At 44.6% G+C, this 19,782-nt stretch overlaps 1 protein-coding gene across 1 annotated transcript in view; it reads right to left on the reverse strand.

The window, feature by feature from the left end:
- LOC144817691 (long-chain-fatty-acid--CoA ligase ACSBG2-like) overlaps positions 1-19,782 on the reverse strand; it is a 432,359-nt gene that overhangs the window by 398,634 nt on the left and 13,943 nt on the right. Inside the window, exon 2 of the mRNA XM_078674438.1 lies at positions 2,256-2,542. Coding sequence (XP_078530564.1) covers positions 2,256-2,542 — 287 coding nt within the window. The remainder of the gene's footprint in view (positions 1-2,255; positions 2,543-19,782) is intronic.

Here is a 19,782-nt window from a genome sequence, read left to right on the forward strand (position 1 = left end):
TTTGTGGCTTCAAGGCATTTCACAGGCTGTTCCCATTGGTTTTTACCATCCGATGATTTGCCATAAATGTATTTTTTTACATAGCTTTATCTAGGCATTTGTGTAGTGCTATTTTTGGGTTTGCTGAATTTCTATCCTGTAGCATTTCCCTGAGCCAGCCTTGGACTACTCTGCCCTACTGCCCTAAGATTCAATTTCCTAACAGGAGTACTTGGTCCCCAGAGTCCTTGGTACGGATGCCCTAAGGCACTTGAAGTGAAAGACCCCACTTGTCATCATTGGGGAGAAGTGACGTCTGGTTGACCTAAAGCCCTCTGGCACTGCTTTGCACAAAAAGACGTGAGTGTCTGTTGAATCTATGGGCGTGGTTCACAAACAGCACTTTGTAGTAGATTTGTAGTACTACCACAGAAATTACTACAAAGTGCTATCCACAAGCTGCATTTTTGTAATCACTTACTCTTTTGAGAAAACCTACTACTTTTTGGTATTCACAAACTACACTTTTATTGTAACTTACACTTTGTAGCACGTCACTACCTCCATCATCTCCTTTAGGGGGGTGTTCAGTACCAGTGGTTAGACATGTGCAGTGCTGGGCTTATAACTATTACAAAAGGGTCCAAGTCACATCTGTTTCTCTTGGTGCACTGGCTGTGGTGTGGCACTCTGGAAAGCTTCACAACAAAGGTTGCAGGTTAGGTCCAAAAGGGATTGGGATGTGGGTGAACAGATACAGACTATGTAGTGGCAAGTATTGGTTGACTAAATCAAACTGGTGTAAGGCAAGGCTCTGATACACCCAAGTTCTTGCACCTGATCAGCTTCTTGTGTCATATAAGTCATATAAAGCAAACTTTGGCCTCAGTCTGGAAGTTTGAAGGGTTTCACAAACTAAGGTCCAGAATCCAGAGATACACTTACACTTTTGGGTAAATGTATGTTTGCTTGCTATTCACAAAGGTACTTTATTAGGTGTAGCTCTCCGCACATTAAAAGATGGGACAGCTCTGTCTTTTTATATGTAGAGACTCCACAGTCGTAAAGATACTACTCAGAAAATACCTTTGTGAATAGCAAACATTAGTAAACCTACGCAAAAGTGTTAGCTTACTTTTGTGACTCAGGCCTAAATGTTTGTATTTCTTGATCTAAGTTGTTGTGGATTGTAAAAGAATTCTCTCTGTGTGTAGTTTATTGTAATCCTAGGAAAGCTTGTTGAATAGGAACAAAATAACAGGTTGGCTGCCCAGAGGCTGATCTGGGAAAATGAACACAAACAGAAAGAACTAATGATTGGCATCGTACACGGTCTTGTGGACTTGTTCACTTTTGACCATTTGGCGTTACAGTACATGATCATTTACAATATGTACGTAAATCAATCTTAGGGCCTGATTTAGATCTCAGTGGATACGTTACTCCGTCTCAACGGAGACGACTATCCCATACGCCGAAATATAAATCCCATTATATCCTATGGGATTTATATTTCAGTGGACGTGATATCCATCGCCATTGTAACGGATCAGGCCCTTAACTCTGCTCCAAAAGGAACAGTCCAGCTTGAGCTGCAGTTCCCGTTTCCTCTGAACGTGAACACAAGCAACTGAGACAACTATCAGCCTTGTTGGGTATCATCAGTGAGGTACAGCTCAGATTCTACAGCACAACAAGCACAGGACTCATGTGGTGGTACACCCACTCGACATGAGGCATTACATTGATGCAACAGCAGGTGATGGGTGGCATAACTAGCAAAAGTCTCCACCACTGGATTCCCTCGGGCCATTATGCCACACCAGGTGCTAATTAACCACCTCAGATGAGAAATGTACAACAGCCTTCACTGTTGCGTATATATGTAGACTGTGGTTTGGTGCCAGGTTACATTGTAGTGGGAATCTGAAACTATATTGGAATGTTGTAAATGATCATTCACGCTTTCCTGTCTATTTACTGACAGTTTTGAATATTGAATTTAATCTCAAGTACATGCAGTTTTTCTCTTGTAAAGTGCTCTTAGACTCTATCATCTGATACCTTCTATATAGAACTGCAAACAAATGAATAAAACAAACATGTTGTCCACAAATGTATACAGATATATCTTATTACATTTCTAAGGTTTGACTGCACCAAGCATTTTTCCATCATGAACTGTACTATTTTGTTGTCACCATTTAAGCAGGAACAAGAATCGTCCTCTTTCATTAACCCTCCCAGTCCGAACAGTGGGACTTGCTTGGACTCACCTTCAGAAAGCTCTTGGCTGCGGCCCGGCAGGCCTGGTAATACTGGAGATATGAAATAGTTTTCCACTGCCTGTCTCTCTTCACTGCCATCGCTGGGCGGTTGCCGAAACGCTGGGCTGCATCCCATAACATCTGGTGGGTGGTGACTGGAGGTTCTGAGGCTGGTCCTGTCTCTTCTGTGTGCAATCTCACCGCCCCATCCCTTTCAGTTGTCCAGAAGTTGTCCGCTGGGGCCAGATTCAGCTCAATGGGACAGCTCCTCTTTCCCACACCTGCAGACTTTTGTCCTAAGGGGGAATGTGGAATATGGACAGTACTTCAAGACAGGCCTTCTGTCACACATGTCCTGGGAACTATGATGCGTGTGTTCTTTTATTGGATAGTTGCATTGCTAAAAAATTTGGGGTGACAGGGGAGCCAGTTGAGTCAGCAAAGGACCAAACAGTGCCTGCACCGCTCACGCCTTGGTCACCCTCCTTCTTCCATCCTAATTTGTTAGCATGTTGGATTACTGTTGCACATATATTTGATGTCTACACATATCCCTGCTTCGTGGAAACATGGCAAGTGAGACTATCTCTTCACAGAAGGCCACAGCAAAGCTTTCCTACCTGAACTCACCTGCACAGATGTCTGACTCCGGATCACTTAACAGCTTATACTTGGCAATTTCCATCATCACACATGCTCCCAACACTGTGGTCTAATATACAGCCATTTATTTTGCAGATTTAACCCTTCCATCCCTCCCAAAGAATCTCCTGCTTTTAACACACTATGATGAGTGACAAATTACTGCTCTAATCCTCCTCTGGACGTCTTCCTTCAGGCAAAGACACTGGAATGCAGCCTCTAGATCTTCTAGCCTCATTAATTGGTTCATCACCTACTTACCCCTCCCCGTTCTGGCATGTTTAGCTTAAGAAGCAGTCTTCTGATATCTCTATGGTTTCTTTTGTTTGTAACTATCAATGGACCAGTTCAGGCTCCATCTTTTCCTTCTAATGTTCTTTAAATGCATATTTGAGTGGGACTGGGACACACTGATAACCTCTTTATGGCTTCCTGGAGAAAGAAAGTACTCATGAATCTCTACCTAAAAGAGACATTTGTTCAGCCAAGAGGTTTGTTAAAGTCACCAGGCCCTCAAGATAGCATTATGGGATCCCATATTTTTTATATTACATGTTTCTAATAGGATAACTAGTTTGAAAAATGTTTTTGCAAACAGGTAACTGCTGGCTTGAAAATAGTGACAGAAATACTATTCTGGTTGGTTGGGAGGGATGGAGTCTGGGACAAGATAGCGATGGACTTGCTCTAACCAAAGGGACAGATGGACTTTCTGTTGGGATGCCTGAACCCCCAGAGTGACCTGCCTTGGAGCAGTGACTACTGCACTGCTCCGGGGACACAGAGGGATCTTGGAAGATCAAAAGCAAGTTGGGAATGGAAAAAACATTTTATCATGAAAGAGAATTCAGGGCAGCCCTAGGGACTCTGCTGGGTGCACAGTAACAGAGCAGCACGGAAGGAGCAGTAAGAGGAGAAGAAGCTGCATTAGAGAAGCTACCATACGCCCATGAGAGGAGCAGCCTGGTAGGAGCAGCAAGAGCCGAGGAGGCTGCAGTAGAGGAGCTGCTGTATGCCCGTGAGAGGAGCAGAAGCTGCAGTAGAGAAGCTGCCGTTGCCCCTGAGAAGAGGAGCAGCCTGGTAGGAGCAGCAAGAGCAGAGGAAGCTGCAGTAGAGAAGCTGTGTAGTGGTGATGTATTGATTACGTAACTTGGAATGTATATCATGATGTATTGATTACGTAACTTGGAATGTATTTCATGAGTAGAATGTTGTCCTTTGAATGTATGGAGTCTTCTTGAGTCTGGGGTTCGATGGGTTTCTCCAGTTGCCTGTTGGACTCTGGATTGGAGAGGCGCTCCTTCTGTGGGTGAACTACCTTGGATTAAATCTTCATTATATAACTCATTTAGTCTCTTGAATTTCCTGATATCCTGCCTTCTACATACTGGCGACGATTAGGATATTTTCTGTGTTTCACCCTCCGACCCTCGCAGCTCGTGGAGTTTTACAGAATTTTACTGAAAATTGCTTACAACGATCTGATTTTTGTGGCATTCTTAGAGTGGTTCTTCGGATTTTCGTCTCCTTTGAGGACTTCAAGGCACTCCGCGTTTGAACATTTTTCGGCCCTTTCAATCTGACCACGGTAGGAACAATCTGAAGTGGTGATTGTGGGGTGAAATTTTGTGTTGGTCTGCCTAGTCATCACTCTGATGTAATCTGTGCCACCTATGGATTTTGTATTTTTCCTTGGGAAGTTCGAACTCTTGTTTTGTTTGGAGGGGTCAGTGTTTAAAGGCTGGTGTACCTTAGCTTAACTGTATGCGCAACTTGTTTTGGTTCAAATAAGGCGCCTTACCTGACTCGCGATCCTCCAAGCCTTTGTTGCTGTTCCTTTGCTACGAAGACGCTACGATTCTTGGAATCTGTGACACCGAGATTCTTGGAACGTCTATCACGCTGGAGAACATCATTGTCGTCATCATGTAGATCGGCTTTCAGTCGGCATCTGACCGTGAAGGCTTCGGAGGTGGTGCGTCAGAAGTTCTTTTATCCGATACTAGAAGACGCCGGAAGCCACCCTGCTGAACGTGAAAAGCGTGACTCCATTTTGTCTCCAGTTCTCGTCTATTTTCTTTCAACCAGCTTCCATGTGAGGATACATTTGACTTTATCGGATGAAGGGATTACATCGGCAAATTATTTTTCCCCGTATATTCAAGTAAGACTTTACTTGGGATAATAATTTTTTTTTTAAATTGAAGCCTTAATTGAGTGTGTTCATATCAGAACTTGGAGACTCATTATATCAGTAGACTCTTTGGTATTATTATAATTTTTTATTTTTTTATTTTTGCTTTTAGGAAATAATCGGAGACACACTCACCTTCATTTCAGTGTGTGTTACATGGAACCCTTTAAGGTCACGATCTCTGTTAAGTTCTTTTAAGCTAATTGTACTAAGAATTTATTCGCCATCACTTTATAATGTCTCCTGTACATGAAGTTACTCAACCTCCCCTCTTGGACTTGGCACTTTTGGCAGGTCCACCCCTAACCTTTTGCTTTTAAATGTGACTTGGTGTTGGTTGTTTTTGGCTTCTGCGCACTGTGTCCCAGTGTAAAGTGTGTTTGCCCTCTTAGTGCATGTTGTGAGATTGGCCTGCCCTCCCATAGGAATGCATGGGTATATGTCTGTCCATGATAGTTCCTGATGTGTGGGGAGTGTAGGGTCGAGTTTGGTATGTGCGAACTCGTGAGATTAAATGCTGCGCGATGATATGCGCGGATTTAATGTATCTAGTGTGGGAGTGGCACTTCCAGAAGTGGGTATGTCTGTGTAGTAAATGTGAATTGACTGTCTGGCTTGTGATTGGCTTTAGCTGGCTGGTGTGCCTGGCTCCATGAGTCAGGATGGGTCTGCCCTGGTGGTGAATGGAGAGATCGGCATGTTGATGGGAGGAAGGAGTGCACCTGGGACCTGAATGGGGCTGGGCCTTCCCTACACAATGCTGACTCCGCCCCCTGTGGTGCGTCTGATGTCCCTAGCCTGTCCTGTGAATGGGGAGAGGGGCTGAGCACAACAAAGTGCTCCAGAACAAGCTGCAACTGGTTCTCCCCCTGCCCTGCAGCCTGAGACAAAGGAAATATGTGTATAAAAAGGGGTTGTGACCTCATGTAAAATGGTCTCTGTCTGATCCTGACTTGAGGGGGGGCCTGTTGCTGCTGGGCGCCAGGAGGAACCGCCACTGGGTGCTGCCTCCCTTTTGGAGGGCCCTGTGAACTGGCCCCTGGGCCCAGCCTTCGCCCCTACCTTCTGAAGGACCTCCCTGAACTTTGCCCACAGGACCTTTCTGCTGTAGCGCCCTGGGAGTGCTGTATTCTCCCTACAGCAGAGCGCTTTAATTTCCAGGAGGGGCGCTCTAATTTGTGCCTATAATTTGCCTCGCTGAGGTGGAGCTTGAGGGCTCCTCAGCGCGGCGCGGCAACCTTCCCCGGGGTAATCCCGACGTAGGGACTTCCCCCTACTGGAGGGGAGAGAGGCGGGTGCCCACCCCGCTGTTGTCTTCATGGAACGGGAGCCTACCCCGTATACTGCCACTTTTATTGCATGATTTCGAGTGGGTGCCCACCCCGCTTATTTTCTTCTATTGAGGGTGCCTACCCCTCATTGTGCCCCGTGTTGTAGCCTGCCACCAAAAGTTGCCAGGAATTGTGAGGGCTGCCGCGCTGCCTGCAGCGACCCGGAAGTGCAGGCCAACCAAAACCAGAAGCGGACGGGAGCCCACCCCACGCTCCTGTGCCCGGAAGAAGTTTGCCGCGTCCCCACCGGGGCTCCCAAGTGCGAGGGAGAGCCTGAACTGCCTGCATGAGCCCGGTGAACCTACGGAGCTCCCCTGCAGGAGAAAGACCCTCGTGACTGTCCGGCCCTAAGGAGATGCCCAGGGAGAGCCGGTGAAGAAGCAGGAAGCAGACGGGAGCCCACCCCGCGCTCCTGCACACCGAGAGAAGGCCCCGTGTCAGAGAGAGAGCCCCGAGGAGCGGGAGCTCTTGTGCAGTGGCCAGCCGGCGAGCGGCACTTCTGTAGTGGAGGGAGTCCCCCGGCCACCGCCAGTGGAAGCCCACCAGAGTCCCAACGCGCCCAGCAGAAGCCCGGTGAGTGCGGGCTCCGTGCAGGGGAAGGGGTTGTGCCTGAGCGAGGCACTGTCGAGGTGTACTGCCCGAGTGGCCCCTGATGGCAGAGGGCCGCTCCTATGACAAATGTCACATTTTGGTCCTAGAGCCCATGAGGCTCCAACGCTGAAGGGGGCATTTCAGGTGGCAGAGCGGCCCCGGTTGGCAGCGGGCCGCTCCCACAGTGTGGCAGTATTTTCTCGATAGTTCAGAGCCCATGAGGCCCCAACGTGGTAATTGGGGCATTTTTCATTCAGAGCCCACGAGGCTCCAACATGTGGGGGCATTTTGTTTTAAAGCCTATGTGGCTCCTACACCTGCGGGGGCATTTTGTGTTTAGAGACTACCTGGCTCCCACGTCGTGTTTGGCCGCATTTGGTGTTTAGGGCCTCAGAGGAGAGCCAGGGTGCACGCTGGTGCCCAGGCTCAGTTCCCCAGCTGCCCAGCACTTAGTAGGCAGCTGCATCGTTTAGGCCCTAAAACCCTTGCGCATTCTTCGTTGGCTGCCTGTGCAGCCCAGCCCTGACATTTTGGACAAAGGGCATCTTAGCCCCTGAGAGGCCAAGTTGGTCTGGAGGTCAGTATCTAATATAATTCTGCGACAGGTGATTGGTGATTTGTCTATGTTGGTGATTACCTCATACCTAATGTGACTCTTGAGTAATGTGCATTGCTTTTATGCTTATTTCTACTTCTAAATGTGTCTATGCTTAGGAGGTTGTTTTCCCTAGTATTGTTATGCTAGTAAGGTTATGATTCCCTGCGTGACCTATGTTCATGGTAACTACTAGTGCGTGGTGTGTATTTACCCCTTCCCAGTAGTTACTGGTTGTGTTCTACACTTGTTCTTTGAGGCTACAATTATCCTAAGTTCTATGTGCTATTTCTACTAAGTGCTGATTCTGACAGTGGTCCACGTGGCACTGTCCCGATTATATAATCCCCTGTAAATACTGCCCAGTGCCAGTTGGCACAGTGTAATTATGTGATTATGATCTAATGTGTTTATGGTAATATAAATGCTATTTTTATATATAACTTTATGTGGAGTTCCTTCTTGGAGTGTATCTAGGGTGTTGATGCTGTGTGTGTGTGTGTGTGTTGAGCAAATGCTTTACACATTACCTGCGGGATAAGCCTGCCTGCTCGTGCCAAGCTACAAAGGAGGTGAGCAGGGGTTATCTTGGTGTGTGACTCCCTTGCCCTGACTAGAGTGGTGGTTTCTGCCTGGCTTTGGCTCAAGCCTTAGCCAACCAGAAATCGCCATTTCTAACATCACCCCTTTTTAGAAAAACCTGGAAAACCTCTATTGTTACGGGCAGAATGGTTTGGGTTATTTGAAAATCACATAGTAGCTAAAGACGCTGCAGAATATTCTCCTCCTCATAAGTTTGTATTGTTATTTGGTAGCTTAGGCCTGGCTGCTCAGCGCATTTTTAATAGCCTTCCACCTATTCCTCCCCCTGCTGGACAATCTGGTGATGGGCGCTGGAATGTTTATTTAGAAGCTATAGCCAGGCTAAAGAAACAATTAGAAGAATCTTCCAATATTATGTTAGAGAGACATAGGTTTTATTAAAGAAAACAGAAAGAGGATGAAAAAGTTGAAGCCTATATTTCCGCATTAAGGGTCTTAGCAATTTCGTGTGATTTTGGTCCTCTTTTAGATAATTATATCAGAGACCAATTTGTCTTCAATTGTGCTTCACCTAAAATTAAGGAAAGGATTCTCAGTTGCAAAAATCCTTCGTTATCAGAAGTTATAGATTTAAGTTTAAGTATTGAAAGATCTGTAATTTCTACAAAGGTAATGATGGCAGATTCAACTCCTAAGGTGAACATGGTTTCTGAAGAAAATGAGGATGAGGGTTTATACGCGGTAGGAGGAAAGGATAAACCCATGAAGACAAACCAAATCAAAAATCAAAACTATTGTTATAGGTGTGGTTCTAAATTTCACATTGGGAATTTTAAAGGCTGCCCAGCCTTGAGTAAACGTGGCTCCATCTGTAAAAAGATAGGACATTTTCAGAAAGTGTGTATATTTCAAAAGAAATCAGTGAAGGTTAACTGTGTGGATGTGGATGAATGCTCAGAATCTTTCGATAATCTTTTATTAATGCTGGATTCTGTTGCGGAACCAATTTTTATTAAGGGTCCTTTGTGTGATGCTACAATTAATGACACAGAAACCCAAGTGATGGCGGATTCGGGATCGCCTATCACCATTCTCCGAGATACAACATTTTATGAAAAATGGGGCAAAGAAGTTAGCTTGTTACAAACAGATGTGAATCCTAAGACATTCAGAGAAAAAGATATTGACATGTTAGGATTCTTCATGGGTAATTTACAGGTGTTACAGAGATCAATTTATACTAAGATGTATGTGACAATAAAAGGGAAGAATATCGTAGGTTAGAAGGACCTAGCAAAAATGAGTTTGTATCTAGTACCTGATGACAATCCTATTAAAGTAAGAGAATGTCCTATTTGTTATGTGGATGAGGCAAAAATTGATTGGTCAGATCTCTTGAATGAATTTAAGAATGTTTTTAATGAGAAAATTGGAATTGTGAAGGGCGTGGAACACAAGATTATATTGATACCTGGAGCAACGCCTGTGGCACACAAAGTGCCTTTAAGTGTGAGATCAGAATTTAAAAAAATGTTGGATGATTTATGTGATCATATAATTATTCAATCTACCGAGTCTTCACAATGGGCCGCCCCCATTGTCGTCGCACGAAAAAAAAAAATGAGATTAGATTATGTGCGGACCTTAGGGGTCTTAATAAGAACATTAAAGTGGACTGTCACCCCCTTCCCAGGATTCACGAGTTGTTGGCAAATTTAGATGGTGCCAAATGGTTTCTTAACAGATTTCAAGTCTGCTTACCATCAAATCCCCTTGTCTAAAGAGTCACAAGAGCTGACTACCTTTATTACTCCGTTTGGTGCTTTTAAATTTTTTAGGCTTCCTTTCAGGTTAGCATTGGCAGCCAGCGTCTTTTAAAGACTGATGGATACCTTGTTCAAGGATCTTGTGGGGGTCCAAGCTTACTTGGATGACATCTTGATGTTTGCGAAAAGCCTAGTTGAACATAATTTTCTTTTAAAAAAGGTTTTGTCTATTCTGAGGGAAAGAGGCATGACAGTTAGGGAGGATACGTGCAAGTTTGGTGTTTCTGAGTTAGAGTACTTGGGACATACAATTTCGGAAGCAGGGATTAAACCAAAATTCTCTGTAGTAAGGGCACTTAAAGAGGCAAAACCTCCTGGCGATAAAGACTCTCCACGCTCGTTATTGGGGCTAAATGAGTATTACGCTAGGTTTGTGGTCAACTATGCGCAAGTGGTGGAACCACTTCGCATGTTACTCAAAAAGATACAAAAATTAGCAGGAAGAATCTTTTGACAAGGTGAAAGAGCTAATCTTGTCTGCTCAAGCACTCCATGCTTTTAGAGATGATTGTATTTCTACCATTTCTGTGGACGCGAGCATGAACGGTCTAGGGACGGTGTTAAGTCAAGAAGTGAATGGCAAAAAATCAGACAGTGGCTTTTGCTTCTAGATCACTCAAGCAATTTGAAAAACATTATAGTACCATTGAACAGGAGGCGTTGGCCTGTGTTTGGGCGGCACAAACATTTAAAATGTATATTTGGGGGCGAAAATTTGTGATTTTGTCAGATCATAAGCCTCTCTCCTTTATTTTCAGCAAAATTGCTGGGAATAATATTTTGTCCCCGAGGTTAACTAGACTTGTGTCTAAACTTCAAGAATACAATTTTGAATTGAAACATATTGCAGGATGAAAAAATTTCCGTGCAGACTGTTTGTCCAGAATGTTTATGGAGAAGGATGATGAAGATGATCTGGTGGAAGAGGATGTAGAGTGCGTGACAGTAATTGATGCTATTGAGGAGTGCAGTCCAATGATTTCGGAAAAAGATTGGATGGAAGCATGTTTGAGGGATCACACTTTATCTAAAGCGGTAGAATATTCATCGAAGGTTTGGCCTGATCGAAGAAACCTATCTGGGGAATTGAGGAATTTTGCTCAAGTCACCAATGAATTCTCAGTTAAAGATAATATTCTGTTGAAGTGAGATAAATTTGTACCTCCAAATGATCTAGGAAATACTATTGTGAAAATGGCTCACAAAGGTCATTTGGGAGTAACTAAAACAGGGATGAGAATCAAATTACATTACTGGTGGTCAGGTTTAGATGCTCAGGTCAGTTCAATGGTGAACAATTGCGAAGAATGTTTGGTATCTGACAAACATTGGAAAACTTATGATTCTCCTTTACAGCCTACCCAATTTCCTAGTTCAGCTTGGGAAAAAGTAGGGCTTGATTTTTCTGGTCCCTAAAATGCTTTACCTCAAAACATGAGATATTTGATTTTGGCAATATATTATTTTTCGAAATGGATCTATTACAAATTTGTGGATGCTCCAAACTCTGATAATACCATTTCATTTTTTAAAAGAGTGTTTCTATTGGAAGGGGCCCCCCAAGTGCTAGTAACAGAACATGGTACGCATTTCGTATCAGATAAAATGTGTACGTTTTTAGATGCATAAGACATTAAACAACTTATAGTCGCTTTTTACTCCCCCTCTTCTAATGGATTGGTGGAACGTGGGAATAAAATTATGAAAGAGGGTATCCAACTGCTATTGCTTCGGATCTGGATATAGGAAAGTTTCTGGAAGAGAAAATTTGGAATTACAATACTTTCCCACATTGTACATCCTTGGTTACACCGTTTGAATTATTAAGAAGTAGGAAGGTACATTCAAATTTATTTCCCTCCTGGTTAGACAGGAGAAATCCTGGTGATAAAGGTTGTGACTTTAGTGAAATGTCAAATACAGTTAAGCAAAAACAAGAACTAATGAAAAGAAATTTTGATTAAAAAAAAGCAGTGTAAAAGATGCACACATTTCAATTGGAGACTGGGTAATGATTAACAAATCTTTAAAGGTTTCCAAAGGCGATTCAATTTTCAAAAACCCAGTTCAAGTGGTAAGAGTAAGTAAAAGAGCCATGTTTTGGGGGGAGAACGGTTGGTGCAATTTTACACAAGTGGTAAAAATGTCAGATGATCAAGCAAGTTTGGTTAATAAAGTGAAAAACAGACCTACTCAAGAAAGTTGTGCTTGGACACACTGGTTACAAACTGAAGACAAAGATTATAGTGGACCTCACAATAATGAAAATACATGTATGTTTAACTCATCTGTTTCATCCTACAGCCGGAGTGGGAGTGCTAGAAGAACTCCTGCCAGATATAATGAATTTTTTAGATATTGATTAATACTATTTGTTCTTTTATAAAAAAGGGGAAGGTGATGTAGTGGTGATGTATTGATTACGTAACTTGGAATGTATTTCATGATATATTGATTACGTAACTTGGAATGTATTTCATGAGTAGAATGTTGTCCTTTGAATGTATGGATTCTTCTTGAGTCTGGGGTTCGATGGGTTTCTCCAGTTGCCTGTTGGACTCTGGACTGGAGAGGCACTCCTTCTGTGGGTGAACTACCTTGGATTAAATCTTCATTATATACCTCATTTAGTCTCTTGAATTTCCTGATATCCTGCCTTCTACAAGCTGCTGTATGCCCATGAGAGGAGCAGCCTGGTGGGAGCAGCAAGAGCTGAGGAAGCTGCAGTAGAGAAGCTGCCGTACGCCCATGAGAGGAGCAGCCTGGTGGGAGCAGCAACATCAGAGGAAGCTGCAGTAGAGAAGCTGCCATACACCCATGAGAGGAGCAGCCTGGTGAGAGCAGCAAGAGCAGTGGAAGCTGCAGTGGAGAAGCTGCCGTACGCCCATGAGAGGAGCAGCCTGGTGAGAGCAGCAACATCTGAGGAAGCTGCAGTAGAGGAGCTGCCATACGCCCATGAGAGGAGCAGTCTGGTGAGAGCAGCAAGAGCGGAGGAAGCAGCAGTAGAGAGGCTGACGTACGCCCATGAGAGGAGCAGCCTGGTGAGAGCAGCAAGAGCGGAGGAAGCTACATTAGAGAAGCTGCCGTACGCCCATGAGAGGAACAGCCTGGTAGAAGCAGCAAGAGCAGTGGAAGCTGCCGGAGAGAAGCTGCTGTACGCCCATGAGAGGAACAGCCTGGTGTGAGCAGCAACATCAGAAGAAGCTGCAGTAGAGAAGCTGCTGTATGCCCATGGGAGGAGCAGAAGCTGCCGCATGCCCATGAGAGGAGCACAAGCTGCAGTAGAGAAGCTGCCGTATGCCCATGAGAGGAGCAGAAGCTGCAGTAGAGAAGCTGCCGTATGCCCATGAGAGGAGCAGAAGCTACAATAGAGAAGCTGCTGTACGCCCATGGGAGGAGCAGCCTAGGGGGAGCAGCCAGAGGAGTAGAAGATGCAGTAGAGAAGCTGCTGTATGCCCATGGGAGGAGCAGAAGCTGCCGCATGCCCATGAGAGGAGCACAAGCTGCAGTAGAGAAGCTGCCGTATGCCCATGAGAGGAGCAGAAGCTGCAGTAGAGAAGCTGCCGTATGCCCATGAGAGGAGCAGAAGCTACAATAGAGAAGCTGCTGTACGCCCATGGGAGGAGCAGCCTAGGGGGAGCAGCCAGAGGAGTAGAAGATGCAGTAGAGAAGCTGCTGTATGCCCATGGGAGGAGCAGAAGCTGCCGCATGCCCATGAAAGGAGCACAAGCTGCGGTAGAGAAGCTGCCGTATGCCCATGAGAGGAGCAGAAGCTGCAGTAGAGAAGCTTCTGTTCGCACATGGGAGGAGCAGCAAGAATAGAGGAAGCTGCATTAGAGGACCCATTGAATGTCCATGACAAGAGCGTTGTGGCAAGAGCAGCAATAACAGCGGAAGTTGGACTAGATAACCTAACATGCACGCATGAATAGAGCGGCCTGATGGGATTAACTGCAATTGAAAACCCACTGGGGCAAAGGACTTGTTTATACTAAAGTGCAACACCCACAAGGGATTTTATTTTTGGCGCCAACTGCATGCCCATAACTCTAAGCGCCACTGGGTCACATGACATGAGTAAATTCAGTTTGCATAATTTTGGGGTTTTGAGTGCCTTTGTTGCACTTGGGGAATGGTAGCCTATGAACAAGGATGTCTCATATCTGAAACGCATTAGGCATGATGCCTGGTTCAGGTATTCAGATGGCAGCTTGCCCATGGCCTCTTCGTCTTTTGGGCAAACTTGTGAAACATGTTAATATATATCTATATATGTATGTGTTTGTAACTTTTTGAAAGTATGTTTATTTGTTATATTAAGTATATTTTTTTAATTAATTTAATGTTAGTATTTAATATATTTTATTTTTTATATTTTACTTTGTATATATTTGAAAATTGATATTTAATACAAGAAAATTATTGTTAACAATATTTCTGTACTTACCTTTTTAAGTAAAGGTAGTTGATATTTTTGTAGTCAATATTTTTGTCTTGATATTTTTGTAGTCAATATTTTTGTCTTGATATTTTTGTAGGTCAATGTTTTACTAGTCGATTTTGTCAGTGAACCGTGCAAACAGGAAACTCAGATCAATCCTACAGATAGGCGCAGCGATGCCACAATGGTCCAGGGAGTTTGGCCTTACTAAAGCACGCATGGTCGAAGGTGTGCACACATTCCCAAAACACCATAAATCCAGATGCCACATGAAGTTAGGAATACTCAGCCAATCAGAACACAGCACCCACAGTACACGCAGTCATCACATGTCCTTAATGTGCACATCTGGGCACGTTACCCACTGGCCCTCATTGTGTCTGTGCCCGGTCGAGGCCCATCTGCCTTTATCAGGAGGAAATATTAATGACCCCAAGACTAGGCCGCATTCTCTCCGGATCGTTTTATGGTGCCCAAAGAAATGTATAAAATGGCGCTCAGATCAATTGTACTTTGAGACAGTCCTCATACCCCAACTTTGTAACTGTAAATGTTTAATGAAAGCAACTGTTGCTGTTTTGCCAAATGCCTCTTGTCTCTTGTTTTTCAAAGTAAATTCATATTAGAACAACAAGATAAGAGAGAGAGAACAGAGAGACCAACCGCAAGAGAAAGAGAACAATAGAGATAAACAAAGTGAAAGAAAGATAGGTGAGGAGCAAGAGGAAGACAGTGAGAGGCAGCGAGGCAGTCGAGGAGCGAGCAAGTCAAATACAGAATGACGGGGATTGAAAGAAAGATGAACAGGCAGGGAAAGCTGGCAAGAGGTAAAGATGGAAAAATATGGAGATGCAGCGGGAGGGAAACTTAGACAGGCAGAAAGACAAATAGACAGAGGTAAACAGAGAAGAACAGGGAGAGAGACAGGGGACCAATAAAGACAAGTGGAAAGAGCTAAAGAAAGAAACGATTGGGAAAGATGGAGATAGGTTCGGCCGGGGAAAGACATGAGAGTCATAATGAGGTAAAGAATATATCAAAAGAGATTGAGAAGCGGGTTAGACAAAGGGAAAAATGGTGCAAAAGAAAGATAAAGGGTTGAGAGGCATACATCTGCATCCTTCTCTATGTCTCTATTGATTTCTAACTGACTCTTCAACTGTAGTACATAGGAATCTTGGTACATAAGGGGGTGGTGATGGACGGAGCATCAGATCCAATCAAACACTCACACCCAGTCAACAGATCTGGGTTTAATCCATCACCGTTCTTTAGCCCACTCTGCCACCCCAGTTCAGACATGGCCATATGCAAATCAGTCTGACCCTGTGCCTCATGGGAACAGTCTAGGCCAAACTGCCAAGCCATGCCTTGCCTGGACCGGAAACTAACTTCTGAGGACCGGTTTCTGGCATTCCAGCCGTCTTCAGCCCAGCTTGCTTGAATCCAGTGGCAAAGTGAGCAAGGGACTCACGTCTGAGCATACCCTGCCACACTTATGGCGGCCAAAGCGGTACAAAAGGGGGTGGTGATGGACGGAGCATTAGAACCAATCAAACACTCACACCCAGTCAAAAGATCTGGGTTTAATCCATCACCGTTCTTTAGCCCACTCTGGCACCCCAGTTTAGACATGGCTATATGCAAATCAGTCTGACCCTGTGCCTCATGGGAACAGTCCAGCCCGAACTGCCAAGCCATGCCTTCCCTGGACCGGAAACAAGCTTTCGAGGATAGGAATCTTGGGCCAGATGTACAAATCATGTTTCAGGCTCAAAGGGCCAGATTCGCAGAAACGGGCTGCTTGAGACCAGAAAAATGACCGGAAAAATGCTTTTACAAATGTACAAAATGCAAAATGTGATTCTGTAACTTGTTACTGAATCTAAAGTTGACTTTGCACTCCGGTATTTGGAAGGGGCGGGTTATGGCTGTCCCTTCGAAATGCAAAATCGGTATGGTGAGTTTACTGTTTTGTGACTGAATTCCAGTTGTAAAACAGTAATTCTTTACCAATGTTTTAAAAGTGTTGGTAACTGATTCTCAAATTGGAAGGGGCCCCCTTGGGGTCTCTTTTCCTTTGAGAATGTTGAATGTTAAGAGCAGGCAGTGGACCTACTGTTGAAAGGGAGACTTCAAAGTTTCATTCTTTTTTATGTGCATCCTGTTTTCCTTTAAGGCATACAGGCCATTAAAAAAAAAAAAGAGAGAGCTTGCTTTGCAGGCAGCGTTGATGACGAACGCGGTCTGTTTGAGTTCATTTGTTGTGATTGCACGCCAGATCCCCTTCTGCTGCTCTGCAGCTCTGGGCTGCCTCTGGGCTTGCATCAGCACGTCGTTTCCTTTACAGGAAGTATGCAGCCTCAAAGCATCGCATTCAGAACATATTGTTTTTCCCATAAATTGAACAATGTTTCTAAATACTTCATCAGTGTTCAGTGTGCGGTTTTTGTGTTGTGAAACAGACTGTTACTGTTTATTTACTGGGGGAGCAAACGAGCTGGAAGGAATTTGGATGCAACAACGTGTTTCAGTACATAGCACAGAGCACAACCTGCTTATGTAGGAGTTATTTTAGTCCTAAAATGTTACATTTTTGTCTTTTTTTATTTTACATCCTCCTAAAAGTCAATAGGAGTAAACATGTTATAAGTATCTCCCCTTGGCAGGTTCCTTTCCCCCCTTCCCGCTCCTTCCCTTGGAATGTTCCTGACAGCTGTTCTGTGGACGTTGTATGTCGAGCTCACAGCTGGCTGGAGCCTGTGATCATGCATGACATGAATAAAAGAAGGAAGCCTGTCCTACTTTGAGCCTTCATTTCAACACCGGCCACACGTTCTGTTGCAGTGTGGGGACAACAGCCCCCCCCCAACGAGCACTCCATTGGCACAGGTTCAGAGAACATCCCCAAACACCTATAGTGATATTGCTCAAAAGGTGGGGCTGGCAAAGTAAGGTCCATCACTAGAGGTCCAATCCACCGGGCCTCTGTGTGCCAGCAAGGTAAACATGTTTACCAGCGGATAGTGATGCCACATCGAAAGCCCATCTGTATCTGTTTGACCGGTCTTATCCAGAGACTCCAGGAGGCTGTTGAGGGTTCCCTTCAGGAACTGCATATTCTGTGTTTACTCTATAAATCTTCAACAACGCTTTCCCAGTCAGCGGTTTCGTGACAGCGACTGGGGCCGCGCGGCGTTGGACTTTTTTGAACTGCAGCCAGCGGCCAATTACAGAAAGCGTGTCAGGCCCCCCTCAGGGAGAAACAAATGAGGGGCTTGATTCCACTAAATTTAACCCAGTGGGCAATAACTGCATGTGTGTCGAGTCCCTCAGGACAGGAGGAAACACGCTCTCGGCCTGCATAGACTGCAGCCCAGTGGCTGCATGTGTCAAGTCAAAGGCATTTGTAACGCGCACATATCACGTCCAAAGAGTCTCATGGCGCTTGCAGACGGCTCTGACGAGAAATGGAAAGCTTAGTTTGCAGAAAGCCATGTCTTCAGCTTCTTACGAAAGCAGCTGTGGGGGTGTGTGTGGGGTGGTGTCGAGCCCCTCAAGGAGGAATACGAGGACGCGCACCCCAAGCTGATCTCATTACTTCAAACCGCCTCCCCCACTTTCTTGCATGGAGATCCGCCAGGCAGAGTGATGCTACTCACAGCAGGGTAGCCTCCAGCCTGCAGCACCCACAAGAGAGGCACAAAAAAGGTGTGAACTACCTGCTCCCCTATAGGAACAGCCAAAAAGACAGTGATCAGGAAAGACCCAAAAGGCGGGTCTCACCTAAAGGATCCTTCACATGCTGAACAGTGTTAGAAGAGACTGCAGCCCCTTCACCCATCCCATCTGTCAATGGGCAGCACTACAGGAGTTCCTCTCAGCAAAAGACATAATCAAATTTCGATAGGAGCTTTGCGTCTTCTGTCCCTACTTCAGCATTTAGGTCTCCTCGCTCCTGCTTCAGGAATGTTAGTAATACACTTCCACCGTCAGTGAAAGCCAAACCACCTCCATCTTGTGCACAGGAACAGGCCATGGAGGGACTTTCAAAATGGAACCCACAGGCTATCCATCACTTTGCTTCCCTTATATGTCCAATGTATATACTATAGTGGCCACATGCACGCCTATGCACAATATACACTTGGAATGTTGGCTGTAGATACCTTTCATATCAGAGCGTTCTCTGCTGTGCGGTAGGAATAACCCAGAATGGGAGTAGGTAACAAAACACACGGAATATCTGACTACGCATTGACAAGACACTCTCAGCCAATGCCAAATAACTCAATTTCAGTGCGTGAAGTGAACGACTAAAAAGCTAAATCGTGATGGAAGACCATCAAATTAGATTAGACCTTTTCTCTTCTCTGCACCAACTCCTCTTGTGCAGCGTACAGATACTGTATCAAAGTTGGCATACTGATGACTACGTGTAAAAGGGCTGCCCTAGGGTTGGCACATAACAGGCTAATGCTCTTAATGTTTAGAGGATGGGTACACACAGACTGGCATGTTTCAGCTGCCTGACCTGTATATGGAGCAAGATGTATGATGTATTTTACTTTCTACAGCTTACATCCTTAGTTTGCTTGCTGTCTCCAAAAGCCTTCTCCCGCTAATAATCCTAAACCATACATGAAAAATTGTTGTTGACTGCCTCCTGCTTGATTTCTCTCCTTTCTGTGTTCAGTGACCCGCTTCAGACCTTCCATCCTCTGCATGCTGTCTATTTCTAAGTATACATTCCTCTCAGTCGCATGCCTGTCTCCCTTTATGTCTCTAATTATACTTCTGCAAAAGGCTGACATCTCATCTCATAGACTACAAACTCTCCTACTTTAGAACGCTATCCCTGCCATCTAACACTACCTAATCTCTGTCTGCCCTATCTATATCACCAACGATTACCATAAAGCCACACAGCCCCTTCTGACGATCACCCCTAACTGGTATTTATCTATCTATCTATCTATCTATCTATCTATCTATCTATCTATCTATCTATCTATCTATCTATCTATCTATCTATCTATCTATCTCACTGACGATTACCATAAAGCCACACAGCCCCTTCTGACGATCACCCCTAACTGGTATTTATCTATCTATCTATCTATCTATCTATCTATCTATCTATCTATCTATCTATCTATCTATCTATCTATCTATCTATCTATCTATCTATCTATCTATCTATCTATCTCACTGACGATTACCCTAAAGTCACACAGCCCCCTCTAATGATCACACCTAACTGGTATTAATCTATCTATCTATCTATCTATCTATCTATCTATCTATCTATCTATCTATCTATCTATCTATCTATCTATCTATCTATCTATCTATCTATCTATCTCACTGACG

The sequence above is a fragment of the Lissotriton helveticus genome, chromosome 2_1, assembly GCF_964261635.1.
Source record: "Lissotriton helveticus chromosome 2_1, aLisHel1.1, whole genome shotgun sequence".
Lineage (NCBI taxonomy): Eukaryota > Metazoa > Chordata > Amphibia > Caudata > Salamandridae > Lissotriton > Lissotriton helveticus.